We start from the raw sequence: 18,690 nt of genomic DNA, 5'->3' as shown, positions 1-18,690 counted from the left end.
GTTAATCGAAGACTTTTACCTTCAGCTTAAAGTAAGAAGAACCAAATAACCACTGCTTAATAAAATTTAATGTTATCTCTTTAGAAAAGTTTATAAAAACAATATACAATAATTGCTTGAAAATTATAACCGGTTTAATTTGGAATGAAATCGTTCAAACAGCAGAGACTCTGCTTAGCGGAGTTATCCACCCCAGTTTGTCGTTGCCACCTTTTGCGAAACGGTTAAAATTAACATTTACGCTTCTAAGGCAAAAAAAAAAATTTGAAGCAGTCTTCTTTTCTTATATTCTTTTGAATTAAAAATGGTTTGTTGTGATGATGTGAACACCTGATTTATGTAATTATAAGATTGGATAAACAAACATGAATATAAATCTGATATATGTTTTCTATAAAAATAAAATAAAGGAATAAATAATAATCTACTAAATATAGATATGTTAGGATTTTAAATTAATTGTTTTTTGCAGACAAGCAAGTATTTGAAGGACATTTTAAAGAATCTTGTGCATATCATTTGAACGTAGCATCAAAAGTCACCACCAACAACATGCACACATAAATATAAATGTTGAGCGTTTTAATAACAGTGCACAGTGTTGCGATTTGAAACATCGACAGCTATCGATAACAATCGTTATCGTCACCACACGCTCGGCTTAAACCTGTTCTCCGCTTTTCGTTTTAATTCGAAAAAAACGTTCGAGCGTGGCGCACGTTGCGATTCCTCCGACTGGTACGCTCCCCTTTTATATTGAAACCCTTTGGAAAATCTATACTGTGCATAGGGCATAACTCTAAAATAGCTGCACGGCCCATTTCGGTGCTCTTGCTATTGATTTACCACCGCGCTGCGTTCGTTTGTGTGTGCTACTTAAAGAATTTGTGTGTTTTCCTAGTTTGGTCCGTGGACATTGCATAATTTCTGCGGCGGCCGTTAATGTTAATTCCTGCAGCCCGAGATTCCGAGAATTACGCAGAGTAAAGACCAGAGAGGAAACTATAAAATCGAAAACAGAAAAAAGTGCCGCAGCAGCGAAATGCGAAGGCGCATAATAATTAAACACATAGCGGCGGAACGAAGAAAAAATAATACCCAATAAGCGCAGCTTTGTTTGTTTGTTTGTTTTGCCGATTCCTCGGTGGTCCGTTTTTCGCTTGTTGTTCTATGTGACATAACGGAACTCTGGGCAAAAACGAACAAAGAAAATACCAAGGAGGAAAAAAAAAGCATACCAAGCATATATCTGTGAATTAATATTTTCTTTTCCGAGGAAATGCTGTTTGTCGTCGGCTAACTGTTGTTTGCCTTTGAATTGCAGATCTTAATCGTAGAGCAGCACTCACACCAGCACACGCCCCCCGCAAAACAGCACACACAGCCACACTCACAAACGACGTACACTGCCAGCGCATAAACAAGTGCTGTTGTGGTTGTTGTTGCTGCTGCTGCTCGTCCGCTAAAATGCTGAACGCTGCAGCGCTGCTTTTGGCGCTGCTCTGCGCCGCGAACGCAGCCGCCGCCGCCGATTTGGCGGACAAATTGCGCGATGATTCGGAACTCTCTCAGGTGAGTCAGAAAAAGAAGAAGAAGAAGCGAAGAACGAGAACGTTGAGGAGGAGGAGAAAGGAGGTGGTAGAGTAAGAACACGAAGAAAAGCAGTAGCAGCAGAAACAGTTGGTGCAAATAACCGAAACACTTGTCCGTAGTCGATTACCACCCACCAAAAGCCGCGCCCCCCGCTCACCTTGGCTTATCCCTGGGTACAGTAGGCATTGCCTACAATGAACTATTTTTAGTCTTTTTCTATCTTTGCAACAAATTTAATTATTGGGAGGATATAAACTGGAAATTTGTCTCAACACGAAAAAAAAAACTATTTTAGGTATCCTTATGCGCAGGATTTACACCCTTTAGGGAATTTTATTACAGTATTTTATTTACAGTAATCAGTCGCACTTTTCTATAGCCAGGGTAACTGCCAAAATTGAAATAACTTTTGTGTGAGCAGAAAACGAACTATTTTTAGCAGACATTTATGCGCATTTATCAAACATATTGTTTGATATATTTCTGTGATGCCTTAAATACATCTCATGGTCAGAAACCTTAATGCAATATTAAAATCAATTTGTATTATGCCTGACTTGGCTTTTGCGACGTCAATAAATTTACCGTGCCACCTAATAGTGGCAACTTATCAAAGTTCGGCTGTAATTGTGCCACCACCCACAAACGCCGCCCCATTTCGTTGGCCTTGAAAGGAAAAGCCTTGGTGGAGTGTGCGAGGAGGCGGGGCAGATCGGGCGGGAAAAAGGAGCCTGCGCAAGAGGGACGCACAGATGGCTTAGGCACCCGCATTTCGGGCACAGGTAGCGTAGCCTTCGTTCCGGCAGCATCGTCCTTGACCTTTAGCCATCTCACTTGTTGTTGGACTGCGGAAAATCGATGATGCTGCCTGAAATCCCTGGCGGCAGTTCAGGTCCAGCCGACCGCTAAGCTCCACTTGGCCACATTTCGTATGCGTGGCGGAGTTCGTTATGTAAAAATGAAAAGCCACATAAATTAAGCCCAGGTCTGCAGAATTGGCTCTCCCCAGCAAAAGGCAAATGGTAGAAAAAACGCCGGCCGTTGACGTCCACTGAGCATAACAGTTTTATATTTAGTTTTGCCTTTTTACACCTTCACAGGCCAACTCACACACAAAGTACATAGAAAAAAAAAACACATTAATGTGTAAAAAACTCAGAAGCCAACAAAGGTGCGCGGCTGAAATAACAAGAACAACATGTGTAATGAATTCAAAGGCGGGGGTTCAGTCACCAGAAGGGGTAATAACATTACACCAGGAGAAATATCTTTTCCGTTAATATGTTAAGCCACATAACTTACACTCAACAAATAGAATTGACTTGCGTAGAAAATAGTAACAGTTCGTCTATTATAATTGATTTTAGCTTATATAGTAGGTGAAGTAGTAGTTGAATACCCGTTTTAAAGTAACTAACTTGAGTCCCCTCCTAATTTTCTAGTCTGCCTAGCATTTAACACCCAAAATACACGCTGCTTTAAAAGTAAATTAGACTTCCAAGTAAAAAAGAAAGCGTGTGACAGACTGTAATTGTTGCAGCAAGTGTCTCAGGGAAGTAGTTGCATCCACACAGAAAACACAACCTTTTCGAGTTACAATAGGCGAAACAGAGCGTACAGCTAAAAAAATAAAAACGAGCAGGGGGACTTGGCTTGCTCACTTGCACCCTTGCTTTAGGGTATTGTAACTTTGCCCAGAAGTTTGCCACTTTCGGAGCAAAGCATTTCCGGCCTCATATCTGGAGTACTGCTGCACATGAGGGTGGGTCCATTTGGTCGCCATAAAAAAGTAAGGGCGGAAAGTAATCTTCGGGCACTTATGTAAATTAAGTGCCGTAAAACTAAAGGATCAAAAAGTCAGGCTTGGGAAATCCCTTTTAAAGTTACTTCTTAAGTCTATGAACTAATATGGCAGGTAGCTGCTTTCAATTCAATCCCCTTACTCAAATCCGATTTATATATTTTCTCAGTTGTATTTATAATTTAGACAAAACTGGTTCAAAAGGGTATCTCCATCTTCCAAAGTCGAAGTCGGGCTTCTTTACTCTGGTGCCTGCACTTCTCATTACATGCTGATGGCTTAGATAAATATAGGTTGCCTGTTTTGGTTTGCGGCTTACGGCTTGTGGTTTTGCTTGGCAAACCACCGAGTTTAGGAGAGAGTTTCGAAATTAGCAGATATCGTAGTCCCTGCTTGTTCCAGCACTATAAATATCTCATTGGATGAAACTAATTGAGCCACGCGATCTGATTTTCATATTCAAATCTCTGGACAGCCGAAATGAAAGTACACTCATGAAAGAGAACAGTGACCATGTGCGGGTCCGAGGAACGAGCTGACCTCCTGCGATTGACCCCCACTTCCTGTCGTGCGTCAGGCAACGTCTTGCGCGTTTTATTAATTTTAATTTTTAACCTTTGACTGATGCAATTGCAGTTAACCGGGTGTGGGGGTGTGGACAGCTTGGGTTGACAACGGCGGGGCTGGCTGAACTCTGTCTAGGAACACTCACTCGTATGGCTCATGGCACAGAACAGTCCACACTCGCAGCATCATCGAATTCAATTAAATTTAATTTAAGATTTCAATGCGATGCCAAGGCGCGTTATTTGATATGCGACGAGCTCCATTACAGGCGAGGCGATGAATGAGCCACGACTGACCTTAATGGATACAGATGCTCATAGACGGATCTCTGTCCGTCGGAGCACTGGATGGATGTGCACAGTTTTACGATCCATGGCGTGGGGGCGGAATGGCCTCGGAGTGATGCCAGTGTAGACCTCCTCTTCGATCCCCTTTCCACTGCTGCCCCGCCAATTAAAAGAGAAATGCTGTGCCCGAATCTCTCGATTCCGAACCGGAATCCGATGTCGGGGGTTGAGATCGCTTTCGCTTTTGCTTCTGTTTTCTGTTTCTGCTGCCGCTGCAATTATCGAAAAGAAAATATACTGAACAACCGACATATGCATACATAATTTGTACCAATTAAATTTATTTATACAACATGCACTCGCCCAGAAGGAAACAACCTAACCCTCCTGCTCCGATTTCAGTCCCTAGTCCAAAATACGAAGCTTGGCTCGCTCTCTTGGCTAATTAGTTTTAATGGCTCCATTAGATGATGGAAATTGAATTTCCTCCAAACAGGCTTGCCCTCTCATGATTGTAGTTGTTTTTGGTATAGGAATTATTACAATTTTTGGCTACAAATCGAAAGAAAACAGAACAAATTTGAACTGCCAGCGGTTCTCTCTCTTTTTCTTTCTTTCTTTCTCTCTCTATCTCTTTCAGAGCACTGCCAAATCCTTGAGGCGCCTTATGCCAGTTAGGGTAAGCTGCAATTCCAAAAACCAAACAGAAACACACGAACACAATTAAGCTATTGTAAATTTGGAACAAACTCAAAAGACATTGTAAATGTACAACTCACATGTTTTCGGCTTAATTTAGTTAACCAACCCGTACTCATCGGGCCATTGGCCAAATTATTGTTTGCTCCGCCGTCTGACTCTCACCCCTGATGTTCGTGGTTCGTCTGTGGCCCCAGGGTCATTGGCTTGGCACTCGGGAAAATCAAAATGCGCTTTTGAATAAACCCTCCCCCTTGGGAGCACTTTTGGCGGTTGGGCGGCGAGTGGTGTTTGCATAGTAAATGAGACGCCCCAGACCGAAAGGGAAACTGTTTTTCGATGACAGCATAATACTCTAACAATTGTAGCAAATTTTCGGGCTTCCAAAAAAGGACTCCCCGGGGAAGAGATGGCCTTATCGCGATGATGTGCCAAAAGAGCCGGAAACTCATTAAGATCTGCTCCCTTCCGGCCCGGCCTTTCATCAAATGCAAAACATTCGATAACGGAAATTTATGAAAGTAATTGCATCTAATTGTCAAAGGCTTCCAGCCAGAACCCAAGGGGGTTGAATTTGGTAAGGATGCTGACAGATGGCCATTGGAAAATGGCGGCCAAGAGAAAGTGTCGCAAACAATATCATCGTCTATTCATTAAAACTTCTCTGTACTCCATTGGCCATTATACCTGAACGTATCCCATATCAACCTGTGACACTGTGACATATGCCACAGCCAGTCCCTAGGACCCCACTTAACGGGAGGGCACTCTCCTGGCCAGATAAGCGAAAACATTTCGAAAGCGATATAGACACCGGCAAGCAGTTCTGACCAAGCTGGCCAAGAAGACGGTGTAAGAACAAAGCACGCTGGCGACTCGAATGTCCACGACCAGGACAACAACAGCGCTAACGGCCCCGACAACTGACGGTTTCAAATTACCAAAAATAAAATGAATGCAGAGCGAGGATAAAGTGTATTTACACTCGGGAAAAAGAACGAAAATTCCTCAAACAAAGAGTGTTTCAATTTGAGGTTTGGAAAGAATTCAAAGGCATATCAAAATTAGTAGTCAGGATTATTGATTACAAGTGAGGATCCCACTTGCAAATTAAATTTAAGCATATATTCCCAATTATGAACTGAATTGATTGACGTGAAGCACCTATTTCTAGGGTTAGCCACTTTTTTTCTGTGTACATGCGTGTGTATTGGCGATGCCAGAGCATAGATATGTGCAGCAGGCAGGCGAAATGGGAATGGAAAAGGAAAAGGGAAAGGACGGACTTTTAAACCCAAATTGCCATGACTCATGCTGGGCAGCAACGAAAACACGAGAGTCACACGACCGTTTTAAAGGAGGGCACGGAAAAAGGTGTTGTCCTCGGCAGGACACGCACCCACACAGGCACACCAAGACACAGATATGTCCGCAGGACCTCATAAAGCCGAGTGGGAATGTGCAGCGGGGCGTGGCGGCCAGTGGTTCTCCGCCGGGAAGCCGCAGAGTGTGCGGTTGCATGTGGCCTCATGCGGCAGGGGCAGGTGGCCTGGCCCGCCCGAGCAACTGACTCTGGGCCCGGTTTAGGGTCAGTGGCTGGCGTTTTGGGGTGGCTGGAAAATGCATTTTCACATCCCGCTCTTAATCGAATGACACACAATCCACTTGGGCGGCGTAACCCACCCCGAGGCTTACGTAATTGGTTCAATAAACCTTTTTTTCTAGTACGCCGCCCTGCCATCCCCACCAGGACATGCATAAAGTTGTTCCTCATTTTATTAGTTTGTTAGACGTTGCCATGGTGCTGGCCGGTTGCCGTTTTGCCAAAACCGCCCAGCAACCGTCTGCGAACCATCCCTTAAGGCACCCGCTCCACCCTAGATCCACCACCCAATACTCCCCCCCACTCGGTTCGATAAGATATTGGCAATAGAGCGACGCGAATGAGTGTAACGAACCCGTTTATCTTTGCAGTTCTACAGCCTGCTGGAGAGCAATCAAATTGCCAACTCAACGCTTTCGCTGCGCAGCTGCACGATCTTTGTGCCCACCAATGAAGCCTTCCAGCGCTACAAGAGCAAAACCACCCATGTGCTCTATCACATTAGTGAGTTCAGTTTCAATCAGGCTGATTAAAAATAATAAAAATCAAAATAACATGACTCCACCCTCTGATAACTCTTTGCAGCCACTGAGGCGTACACCCAGAAACGACTGCCGAATACCGTGTCATCGGACATGGCCGGCAATCCACCGCTGTACATCACAAAGAACTCGAACGGCGATATCTTTGTGAACAATGCCCGGATCATACCCTCGCTCAGTGTGGAGACAAACAGCGATGGCAAGCGGCAGGTCAGTGGCCCCATATATGCATATGTTGCATACCATAGAGTCATTGAGCAACTCCCTTCCTTACTCACCGACAGATCATGCACATCATCGACGAGGTACTGGAACCGCTCACAGTCAAGGCTGGCCATTCGGATACCCCCAACAATCCGAATGCTCTCAAGTTCCTGAAGAACGCCGAGGAGTTCAACGTGGACAACATCGGCGTGCGCACGTACCGCAGCCAGGTGACGATGGCCAAGAAAGAGTCGGTCTACGATGCCGCCGGACAGCACACCTTCCTGGTTCCCGTCGATGAAGGCTTCAAGGTGCTTTTCTAGTTTAATTGCATTATTTGTTTCGCATTATAATCTAACTGTTCCTTTATGACTCCAGCTATCTGCTCGCAGCAGCCTCGTGGACGGAAAGGTCATTGATGGCCATGTGATACCAAACACTGTAATCTTCACTGCCGCTGCCCAGCATGACGATCCCAAGGCTTCCGGCGCTTTTGAGGACCTACTTAAGGTCACCGTCAGTTTCTTCAAGCAGAAGAACGGCAAAAGTAAGATTGCACTAATGACATACCATTTTACTAAAGGTTTAGGAACGATTGTATCATTAATATAATTTTGCTTGCAGTGTACGTCAAGTCAAACACCATTGTGGGTGATGCCAAACACCGCGTGGGCGTGGTTCTGGCCGAGATCGTGAAGGCGAACATCCCAGTGAGCAACGGAGTAGTCCATCTGATCCATCGCCCGCTGATGATCATCGATACGACGGTCACCCAATTCCTGCAGGTATGTAGGGTGTTGGAGACAGGCATCCAGTGCAATTGTAGACACACAGACACGACACAGACAGTCCAAGACACACACACATAGAAACAATGATAGTGCCTGTGGCTTGTGATAAGGCTTGGCATTTTGATTGGCTCGGCACGCACTGAAAGATAGCGCTGGCGGCAGACCCGATGGGACTGGGAAACCAATTAAATCGCTTGTCTGCTGCCCCAGCGAATGCTACAAACACATGAGCTAAACACATTGAAACATACACGCTGACACTCGGCTTTTCTTTGCCCTAAGTGAGCAGCTCCTCCAAAGTGGCGCTAAAGGGATAAAAAATATTCCCAAGGTTGAAGTTTCCTTGCGGCTCAACTGAGGGCAAAGCCAAAACCAAATAATCTTGCACCCAGAAACCACTGCCTAAACACATACAGTATAAATAAGATCAATGCAGACACTAGTTTTCAGTATCCCCTAGATATACCTAACTAATACAAATGAAAACCCAAAAGACTGATTTTATCTGGAACTGAATTCTTGCCAATCTTGATGCAAAATTCCCCCAACAAAGGAATTTGCTCAAAAGTCTGTATTCCAATTCGGTTCTATGTAAAATCAAAAGCAAAATTTTATTTTAAAATAATTTTTAAAATATAAATTTTATTTTAAAAAAATTTTGGGTGTAATGTAAGTATTGCCAAAAAGCTGAAAAACCAAAAAACAAATCTTAAAGCAATGTATTTCATGTAAATTTTTCAATGAATCAGATTTTCGTATCAATATGCATTTCACAAGCAGTTATTTGCATTGTAATTGCAATAAACTAACTCAGTAGAGCAACGCGCTCACAATTGGCCCTCGAAATTCAATACGTGATTTAGTCACCAATTGGCAAACACTGAAAAAAGTTGCTTAGGCTGCGCTTTGCTCGATCTGACCGAAATCGACCAAAACTTCATTCACAAAAACTCCCATTGTTCTATATTGAATGTATTGGTACTTTAATGGCGTCATGAACTAAGCAAGTGTATAAACTTTTCCCATCATTGATTGGCTAACGTTCTTCGATCCCTCGACCGCCGTGCATATCCAAAGATCAGTCATCGATCGCTCGCCATCAGCCGGCATGCTTTGATCATCAACGTAACCGTAGCTGCATATGTATACTCCAAGCATAAACTAATAACATACCACCCATAAATAGTTCCCTTCCTCATAGGCATATACATTAGAAACAGTGCGTTTCGAAACTGTGAGGCAAAATGCGCCGAACAGTTTTGAGTCCGCACTGTAAAACGGCTATATCATATTCGACCGCTCGAATCGTAAGCGCCTTCATATCGTGCTATCGTTTTCGAAATTTTCAAACTAGTTTTGTTGTAATTACGTGTGATACTCTCCTTTTGCTATTTACTGATCCATACCTCTATCCTTTGTTTCTCGTCACATGCCGAATAATTGTACTTAAAACTACAAAACACAATCCAACCCAACCACATATCGCTCTAAATTGAATCGGTGCACCGAAATATTGAAACAAAAACCAAAACGTTCAGTCGTTCAAGGTAAACAACAGACTCAAAATCCGATTTTAACTTTAAGTTGTTCGGTTTCTTTTGATTTGCATTTTGTTTTGCATCCCCTGCTATTTTAGCTATGCATGAGTTTATTACAAAAAATGTGTAGACTTTTTTGTAAAATTAGTCCATTGGTTGTCAAAGTCGCGTTGTTAAGGGTTTAAGAATATTTTTTCTGATTTTTATTCACAAATAGTATGTATAGGATGTATAGCACTAGTTTAAATTTGCAAATGACGCAAGTGCACAGGTACTTTAAAGTTAAAGAGTATTTATCGTGATGAATTTACAGAAATATTACCTAATTACTTAAGGTAACCTTCTATTTTTTGTCGGAGCTTTTATATCCTTGTTTTATTTTTTAAATCATATTAATGGAAAATATTATGATTCGCTGTAAATTGTTGAAAAGTGCACGTAATTCAGTAACATTGTACATAATGGAGCCAAACCGTTTGCCTGCTCTTAATAATGCCTAGAACAATGAAAGATTAAATATAATTCCCTTGTGCTTCATTTCAAACGTTCGTTTGTGGCGGAACAACACGGGCAATCTGCGTGGAACCCAATCCCATATTAAACAATATTTAAATGTTTAAATTCAATTTTATTCGAATCTTGTCTTCACCAAATCACTTCGAATGAATATTGAACTATTTCTGCTACCACTACCACTCCGTTTTCAAAACTGATTTAGTTTATGAACGTAAGTAAACATCACAACAGCAGAACAAGAACAAAAACCACAACAGTCATCAGTGCAACGCTTTGCTATCAAATTGCCATCCAACCCAACCACCGTGCAAACAATTCAATGATTCCGTAGATTTTCCGCCATTAAATCACATAAATTCAGCTGTGTTAAGTGAGTCATTAAGCGAGCATTCCCGTTGATTCACGACTTAATTGGCCAGCCATCCATTCCCCCACCCAATATGTGTATGGCTTACATTATAATCGGATATATTTCCACTTGTTGTTTTATTTTCGTTATTGTTTGTATTCTACCAAAAGAACTAAAAAAAAAAACAATTTATAAGCTTATGCGTACCCCTCTTCCATTCACCCTATTATTTAGTTATATTTTGTTTTTAAATACTTTAAATAGCATTATGATGTTTGTTCATTTTATTAATTTTGCAATATATCTTGAAGGAGAATGCTGAGAACGGAGCTCTGCGCAAATTCTACGAAGTTATAATGGACAATGGTGGAGCAGTTCTGGACGACATCAATAGCCTGACGGAAGTTACCATTTTGGCTCCCAGCAATGAGGCTTGGAACTCCTCGAACATCAACAATGTTTTGCGGTAATGTTGCTCAAATCGGGTAGATAATATTAAAACTTCATAATAATAAATAAATACATCTTACAGAGACCGGAACAAGATGAGGCAGATCCTGAACATGCATATCATCAAGGACCGCTTAAATGTGGACAAGATCAGGCAGAAAAATGCTAATTTGGTGAGCTTTACATGAGCTTATATTCAAATGGAAATTTTTTACAAATAACCATTCTTTTGAAAAGATTGCCCAGGTGCCCACTGTCAACAACAACACTTTCCTGTACTTCAACGTTCGTGGTGAGGGAGCGGATACCGTGATAACAGTTGAGGGAGGCGGCGTGAATGCCACCGTTATCCAGGCTGATGTGGCCCAGACTAATGGTTATGTTCATATCATCGACCACGTGCTGGGCGTGCCTTACACTACAGTTCTTGGCAAACTTGAATCCGATCCCATGATGAGGTATGTTCAATTTTAAAGCTTTATTAGTACGCTGTTTAAATGTTAACGTATTCCTCAAGTGACACCTATAAGATGGGAAAATTCTCGCACTTTAATGACCAGCTGAACAACACACAACGCCGCTTCACATACTTTGTGCCCAGGGACAAGGGCTGGCAGAAGACCGAGCTGGATTACCCATCGGCTCACAAGAAGCTTTTTATGGCCGACTTTTCCTATCATGTAGGTTTTTAACCCTAAGCCTGTTTTCTTTTATACTCAAAATGTTTTGTAACCGCAGTCCAAGTCCATTCTGGAGCGTCATTTGGCTATTTCGGATAAGGAGTACACCATGAAGGATCTGGTTAAGTTTTCGCAAGAATCGGGCAGCGTTATCCTACCCACGTTCCGCGACTCTTTGAGTATCCGCGTGGAGGAGGAAGCTGGACGTAAGTATACCACATTGGATGCCAAGGGCTCAGTTGCTTCTCCTTTCAATTCAAGTCGATTCGTTTCACCTAATTTGATTGATTCTATTGGTCCTCCCCTACCGTGCTGCATTACTAACCGTACCTGTTTTTCTACAACTCTCAAACTAAATTTCTCGCTTTCTGCTTAACTAAATCTAATCGTTGTCCAATCGAAAGATCTCCATGATGAGTATGCTAGTCACGAATGGACTGGTGAGTGCTGTCGTTTTTCAAACCCACATCGCACCGCCCACAACAAAATCCTTGACCTGGCCATGTCCACCCATAGCTCGCTCATTGGGCAATCCACTAGCATTAACCACCCATCGATTGCATACCAATACCTATTGTCTAGTGGTTATTAACAACGATTACTTCCATTTGCAGGCTATGTGATCATCTGGAACTACAAGAAGATCAACGTATACCGGCCCGATGTGGAGTGCACCAACGGAATCATCCACGTCATCGACTACCCACTCCTGGAGGAAAAGGATGTGGTCGTGGCCGGAGGTAGCTATTTGCCAGAATCAAGCATTTGCATCATCTTGGCCAACCTCATAATGATAACAGTAGCAAAGTTCTTGAACTAAATGCATCCAATCCAAAGCAAATGCAAATCAAACACAACAACAACAACAGTCGTCTACAGAACAAGAACCAACAACACTCAGTATCAGACTAACTTAACATCCACATGGATCTAAATAATCAGCACCAGTTTGTTGATACCGACCGAAAACCACAAGCAACCCAAACAGTATCTGTAATATATGCGTCACAAGGAACGATCATCATTCAAACCCAACATGCCCACGTCCACGCCATCTACATACCCACACACACACTCAGAAAAAAACGCATGCAGAAAACTGCCTGCTAAATTTGCTTTTGCATCGACAGCTTCTCCCAAAATAGCTGGCAAGAAAGACTAGGTTAAAGTCGAAGAACCCTCTATGTTTAAGTATTAAACTCGATTTTCCCTCAAACGGCCTTATGTATAATATTGAATATGAAACTTTCTGTAAAACATTTTAATTTTATGTTCGACCTATACTGGTAGCTTACGTTCATCAGCTCGCTATGTTTTAAGTTTAGACCCACACTGACATTGGTATCGTACCATGGAACAACTGATTGTGTTTATGATTTTAAGTGTACATTTTTTGTGAATTGCTTGTTTTAGTTAATGGTCTAATTTATGATATATGAAATGAGTTATCTTAAGTAGAATGCGAATCTCATTGTACATCTCGAAAACGAAGAAGCGAAGCATAAGCAATACGCGCATCACACACTCATACTCGAGCGCCCACACATTCCCCCTACTCCTATCCATAAATACATACAACATGTAACGAAACAAAGTCATTGTAAGATTTGAAAGTGTGAAATTTTATAATAAACTGAAAGTTTTTCATTTGAACCTTACTATTAAGAGCGACAGCAATCTTGTCTCGAACCAATCGCGTGACCCCTGTAGGCCTAGAACTATATCAGTGTCGGACAAGAAATGTGCAACCAACAAACCCAATTATATGATATGCCATCCTGCACTTAGTTACTAGCCCGCTATGCATGTGAACCTCCCGAAAAACCCATTCGCCCACACACACCAGCCACTTGGAGCGAGAGTAGCCACTGCAACTAGGTTAGTCCAATGTACAAGTTTCGAAAATGCCGACAACTACGAAAACTATACAGCATACATACAACTCCCTGTAATCTAAATCACTCACGGTACACAACTACATGTCATCATTGAATGGATTTTGATACCGATTTTAACTTGCATACAACCAAAAACAAGAACTAGACAACGTGAAGAGATATTGAACCAAATTCTCCCTCGGCCGAGCAGTTGCATTTCAAACTTTGTACGTAGTTTAAAACTAGTTTTTAGTCCGACGTAGAACAACCCAATTGCTAACTATATACCAACTTTCTTTCTATTTCTCTCTGTCTCTCCCCCTAATGCTATGTACTTATAGGTTAGACATTGTAACTATTGTAATCAACCCAGTGCGTTAAACCCGCGTGTTAAGTCGAACAGTAACACAGAATTGTACTATCCCCAAATGAATAACTATCAGCCTACCAGTACACTGTCTCAACTCTCACCACCACCACCACCCACTTAGGAACTCAGTCGAACTCGAACTCGAAATCAAAAACCCAGTTGTGGCAGTCGCTTCACGTAGTTGCTAATTCCCGATTCGAACCGATCCTTTCCGGAAGTCTTATCTTTAGTATAGGTGGTTTAGTTTCATTTGGAGCCGTGAGGTGCCGTAGCAGCTAAGTAAAATTGTATGAAATGAAGATGAACACGAGATCGAAATCGCACGGAATGATCAGAAATCAGAAATGAATAATGAATACGCTAATGAATTGTACAAGTAAGCTTTAAAGAATTGCTGGAGGAGCGCGGATCGGAGAACTTAGAGGAGGGAGAACCGCATTGCAATCGCATTGCAATTTGTGTCGTAGTCAGTAGTTACATGTTAAGCGGCGTCTTAACGTGTAACTAGTGCCTTACTAAAGATAAACGCATTACCTTAACCTTTATACAAATTTACTCAAAACATACTTGTACCCCAAGCATACGTTCCGCTTCGAATGATACCCAGATATATATACGGAGTTACACCCCAAGAATACAAGTATAACTACAAATGATATTGCGCCACACGCTATTTACACCAAATACACCAAACAAATCGAGAAATGCATATTTTTCATATATTTAATTGTCAGAATAATATAACGTATATGTAATATGTAGTTTATTTACTGTAAAACGCAAGAACCTAACAAGTGGAATTTGAATCACATACAATTGATGTATATTAGCTATTGAGTTTCTAAGCAAGCGTTAGACACTGAAATATATGATTCAAATATATACAATATGCGAAACCAAGCAAACTATGGAAAACTGGAGTGCAAAAAAATATTATTCCATTTTATTTTACGACAAGCGCTTTTTACAAATAAACCGAATCCATTTAAATTACTCGTAAAGAACAGACAGATTATATTTAGCATTAGTTAAACTAATTATTACATGTACTAGAAAACCGAATGTCAACCGAGAATCTTCAGCAAGCTTGAGCGAATAATAAAACATTAAAACTAACTATAAATAAATCGACCGTCTTTTTTGCACTTAATCATGGGTTATGCTGGGTGTGGAACCGGAAATAAATAGTTTAACTTTAAAAGTTTCACAAGTACAAAGCGACTTTCCTGCAAAATTTTGGAGTAACAATAGTACATATTATAAAATAAATAGCACAGGGAATGTTGCTTATTGCTATTTAATTTATAGATCCTCGTCACAGTATGGACTTTATTCCGTGGATACCCTTAACAAACTTGAATCTTTTTCAATTTAAAAACTCCGCTCGAATGTTTACTTACCCAATATTAGAACCATTAAAACATCGATAGTTGCGTGAAAAAGTCGATTTTCCTGTTTTTCCTATTCTGAAAAGTGTTACACCACCAACATTATCGATAAGTGTAACTAACTATTTTGAATTGTATCTTTTCAACCCGGATATTTTAGGGGATTGACGCATTTGGGGTAAAGCTCCTTTCAGTGCCTGGTAACATTCTTTTTCATAACTGACAACTATTCCAGTCGGTGTTTTTTGGCAGAGAACGTTCATTTTGGGAAAAGGCAATTTTCGTTTGCAAATGGAAGGCGCTGTTAAGCAAAACAGTTTGAACGCTTCCCCCTTGCCACAACGCCAGCAGAGGGGCAATCTGACCAATATGAACCTGGGCAAGCACACGCCCCCGAAGCAAAATGCCGCCAGCGACGGTAATCCTGCCGAGAAAAAGGCAAAATTAGGAGGAAACATCCAGAACGGTGGCGGAGTAGCTGGTGGCGGCGGCATTGCCGGCGGTGGTGGTGGTGGTGGTACTGGCGGCGTTGGATTTTCCGGAAATCGCAATCGAGGCGGCAAACAAAATCAAAACCGGCAGGGTTTCCAAGGGGCAAAGAATGCACACCAAAAGCAGATTAACGAATCGCCGAAGCCAGCTGTGGGCAATGTACCCGCAAAGAACAATGAACCCTTAGCTGGCAACCGTAGTCCGTCCAACCGTACTAACAACCAGGGTCAGGGCAACCAAGGAGGACAGAACTTCCGTGGTCGTGGCAATGGCCAGAACCAGCAGTATCAGAATGCTAGTCAGGAAGGTCCAGGTGATCAAGGCGGACAGGGGTTCAAAGGACGCGGAGGTGGCGAAAACCATCCGAATCAGAGTGACAACGGCCAGGGTAACCATGGCGATCAAGGAGAACAGGGAAACCAAGGATCGAGTTTCAGAGGTCGTGGTGGTGGCCAAACCCAGCCGAATCAGAATGCCAACCAGGAGCATAGCTATGGAAATCACGGCAACCAAGAACACAATCAAGGAGGACAGGGCCACCGCGGAGCTGGAGGTGGAAGCCACCAGCGTGGAAACCGCTCCAGGCGCTCTGGAGGATCTGGAGGCATGAACTACTCATTAATGGGCGGCGCTGGTCAGCGCAGCGAAGACTTTTTCATTGCCCAACGACTGCGCAGCATTAGTGGACCCACCCATGAGTTGCCGCCCGTTGAGTTACCCACCGATAACAAATTCGTCGGACGCAACCGCTTGTATGTTGGCAACCTCACCAGCGACACAACCGATGACGACCTGCGCGAGATGTTCAAGCCATACGGCGAGATCAGCGAGATCTTCTCGAACCCGGAGAAGAACTTCACATTCCTGCGGCTAGACTACTACCAAAATGCTGAGAAGGCCAAGCGCGCTTTGGATGGCTCCATGCGCAAGGGACGCGTGCTGCGCGTCCGCTTTGCGCCCAACGCTATTGTGCGTGTGAGCAATCTCAACCAGTTCGTCTCCAATGAGCTGCTGCACCAGTCCTTTGAAATCTTTGGACCCATCGAGCGCGCCGTCATCTGCGTAGACGATCGCGGTAAGCATACCGGCGAAGGCATTGTTGAGTTCGCCAAAAAGTCCTCGGCCAGCGCCTGTCTGCGCCTTTGCAATGAAAAGTGCTTCTTCTTGACTGCTTCATTGCGTCCGTGCCTGGTGGAACCGATGGAAGTGAACAATGACAATGACGGCATGCCGGACAAGACGTTAAACAAAAAGTCGCCGGAATTCAACCATGAGCGTAGTGTCGGACCGCGTTTCGCTAGTCTAAATTCGTTTGAGCACGAGTATGGATCACGCTGGAAGCAATTGCACGATCTCTTTAAGAGCAAACAGGACGCCCTCAAGCGTGAGTTGAAAATGGAGGAGGACAAGCTGGAGGCCCAGATGGAGTACGCTCGCTACGAACAGGAGACCGAACTGCTGCGCCAGGAGCTGAGGAAGCGCGAGTTGGACAACGAGCGCATGAAACTGGAGTGGGAGATGCGTGAGAAACAAGCCGAGGAGATTCGAAAGCGCGAAGAGGAACACATGCGTCGTTATCAGAGCCAATTGCTGCACCATGAGGAGGACATGCGAGCCCGTCAGCAGGAGAGCGATTTGCTAGCGCAGGCCCATAAACTCAACTTGATCCTCGATCAGCAGGAGGGATTCGTTGGCAGTAACTTTGGCTTCGACCGCTTTGAGTCCCCTTTTGAAGTATTTGGGAACAACAGCAACAATTCACCAATGGCTGGACCTGGAGGTCCAGATAATAGGGACGGTTTCGAGCTTGGAACTGGCGGAAACCAAAACGGAAACATTGATTCGTGGGGACACCGACGCTCTTAGACACTGAAACCAATATAGATAGCGACGAAAACAATATTGATCTCATTGGTTACGCATAATATCAGACATTTCACTCGGGTATGAGTGAACAATAACAAAAACAACAAACGGGATCGTGCAAGCGAAGATGCATTCTCATTATAATATAAATAGAATTTATATAATTAAGAAATAACTGTTATAAACGGTCGCAACAACAAATCCACCACGAAGTAATAACATGAAAATGACAAAAGGCAAACCCTAAGGAACATAGACAATCCAAACCCGAATGACAGCTTACAAGATGTTCAGTATTTCAAAGAAAAACACCTGAACATAACCATCCATTACATTATCATTATGTGCATCTAATTATTCATTATGACAATTTTAGATATATGTAAAGAATATCTCGAGTAACACGATTAATTTTTGTGAAAAAATATGAAGATGCGACTGAAATTACTGATTATTCGGAGGCGAATTTAGATAAGGAGCCTATTTTTTTATAATTGTACTCCGCAGATAGGTAGATTATACTTTGATTTATGAGTAACTAGTCGAAATCGGACTTGCTTTTGTTTCAATGTATTCCTCATCACATCTCTGTCTACTGATCTACTATTAATAAAAACGGCTCCTTACAAGTTAATTTTGACTGAATAAACCTAAGGTTCAACTGGGAATTTATCTTGGTAATAAAAAGAAAAGTCGGAAAATGCCAGCAGCTTTATTGGGAAATCGGCAATAAGTTGCAAGGCTGAGGGAAGGACACATTTCCGCTGGTTGGTATGTATCTTCAGTCCCACGACGCTGTCCATATATTAATTAGGTCAAAATGCAATCACTTGTTCAAACAAAAGAATTTATTTGGTCAGCAGAATGATGTATTGGATCCTCCAATCCACACAACAATTACACAATTGTATTGACCGAAACAATGAAATATTTCAGTCCAATTACCCGGGGAATAACCATCAATTAGAATTTCCTCGAGATGGAAACTCTTCATTTTGTGCAAACGTATTTATAAATATATTTATTTCCGTAGTTTCATTAAAGTCTATTATGGACTATCGTTAAATACAAATTTCT

General features: G+C 42.4%; 2 protein-coding genes across 10 annotated transcripts; both read left to right on the top strand.

The window, feature by feature from the left end:
• Nucleotides 1-642: 642 nt before the first annotated feature.
• Nucleotides 643-14,749, top strand: LOC6616848 (fasciclin-1). Of its 9 annotated transcripts, XM_032720720.1 has the most exons (18): nucleotides 643-738; nucleotides 1,325-1,572; nucleotides 4,889-4,927; nucleotides 6,922-7,054; nucleotides 7,136-7,302; nucleotides 7,377-7,607; nucleotides 7,675-7,843; nucleotides 7,921-8,081; nucleotides 9,626-9,634; nucleotides 10,344-10,352; nucleotides 10,802-10,956; nucleotides 11,023-11,113; nucleotides 11,178-11,398; nucleotides 11,458-11,620; nucleotides 11,679-11,826; nucleotides 12,025-12,060; nucleotides 12,235-12,360; nucleotides 13,839-14,749. In XM_032720720.1, the coding sequence occupies exons 2-18, from the start codon at nucleotides 1,468-1,470 to the stop codon at nucleotides 13,841-13,843; spliced, it is 1,968 nt and encodes a 655-aa protein (XP_032576611.1). In that variant the 5' UTR covers nucleotides 643-738; nucleotides 1,325-1,467; the 3' UTR covers nucleotides 13,844-14,749. The 9 variants fall into 9 exon arrangements, 8 of the variants coding, with proteins under 8 accessions (XP_032576611.1, XP_032576612.1, XP_032576609.1 ...); XM_032720721.1 differs by lacking the exon at nucleotides 9,626-9,634; XR_004361993.1 differs by lacking the exons at nucleotides 9,626-9,634; nucleotides 10,344-10,352; nucleotides 12,025-12,060 and having other exon boundaries at nucleotides 12,235-13,724; nucleotides 13,839-14,508.
• A 708-nt stretch (nucleotides 14,750-15,457) lies between these two features.
• On the top strand, nucleotides 15,458-18,247 carry LOC6616847 (protein no-on-transient A). Its single transcript, XM_032722134.1, has one exon. It carries the CDS (start codon nucleotides 15,547-15,549, stop codon nucleotides 17,611-17,613), a length of 2,067 nt encoding a protein of 688 aa, XP_032578025.1. The 5' UTR covers nucleotides 15,458-15,546; the 3' UTR covers nucleotides 17,614-18,247.
• The last annotated feature ends 443 nt before the right edge of the window (nucleotides 18,248-18,690 follow it).

This window comes from Drosophila sechellia, chromosome 3R (genome assembly GCF_004382195.2).
Source record: "Drosophila sechellia strain sech25 chromosome 3R, ASM438219v1, whole genome shotgun sequence".
NCBI classification, from domain to species: Eukaryota; Metazoa; Arthropoda; class Insecta; order Diptera; family Drosophilidae; genus Drosophila; species Drosophila sechellia.
Note: the sequence above shows the minus strand (reverse complement) of the source record. Positions and strands in the feature narration are given on the sequence as shown.

Bases quoted from the DNA above. Each gene is read 5' to 3' on its own strand.
- LOC6616848 (XM_032720717.1), top strand. From the start codon at position 1,468: ATGCTGAACGCTGCAGCGCTGCTTTTGGCGCTGCTCTGCGCCGCGAAC. The intron at 11,114-11,177 runs GTGAGCTTTACA...TCTTTTGAAAAG, and splicing joins GGCAGAAAAATGCTAATTTG to ATTGCCCAGGTGCCCACTGT. The intron at 11,621-11,678 runs GTAGGTTTTTAA...TTGTAACCGCAG, and splicing joins TGGCCGACTTTTCCTATCAT to TCCAAGTCCATTCTGGAGCG.
- LOC6616847 (XM_032722134.1), top strand. From the start codon at position 15,547: ATGGAAGGCGCTGTTAAGCAAAACAGTTTGAACGCTTCCCCCTTGCCA.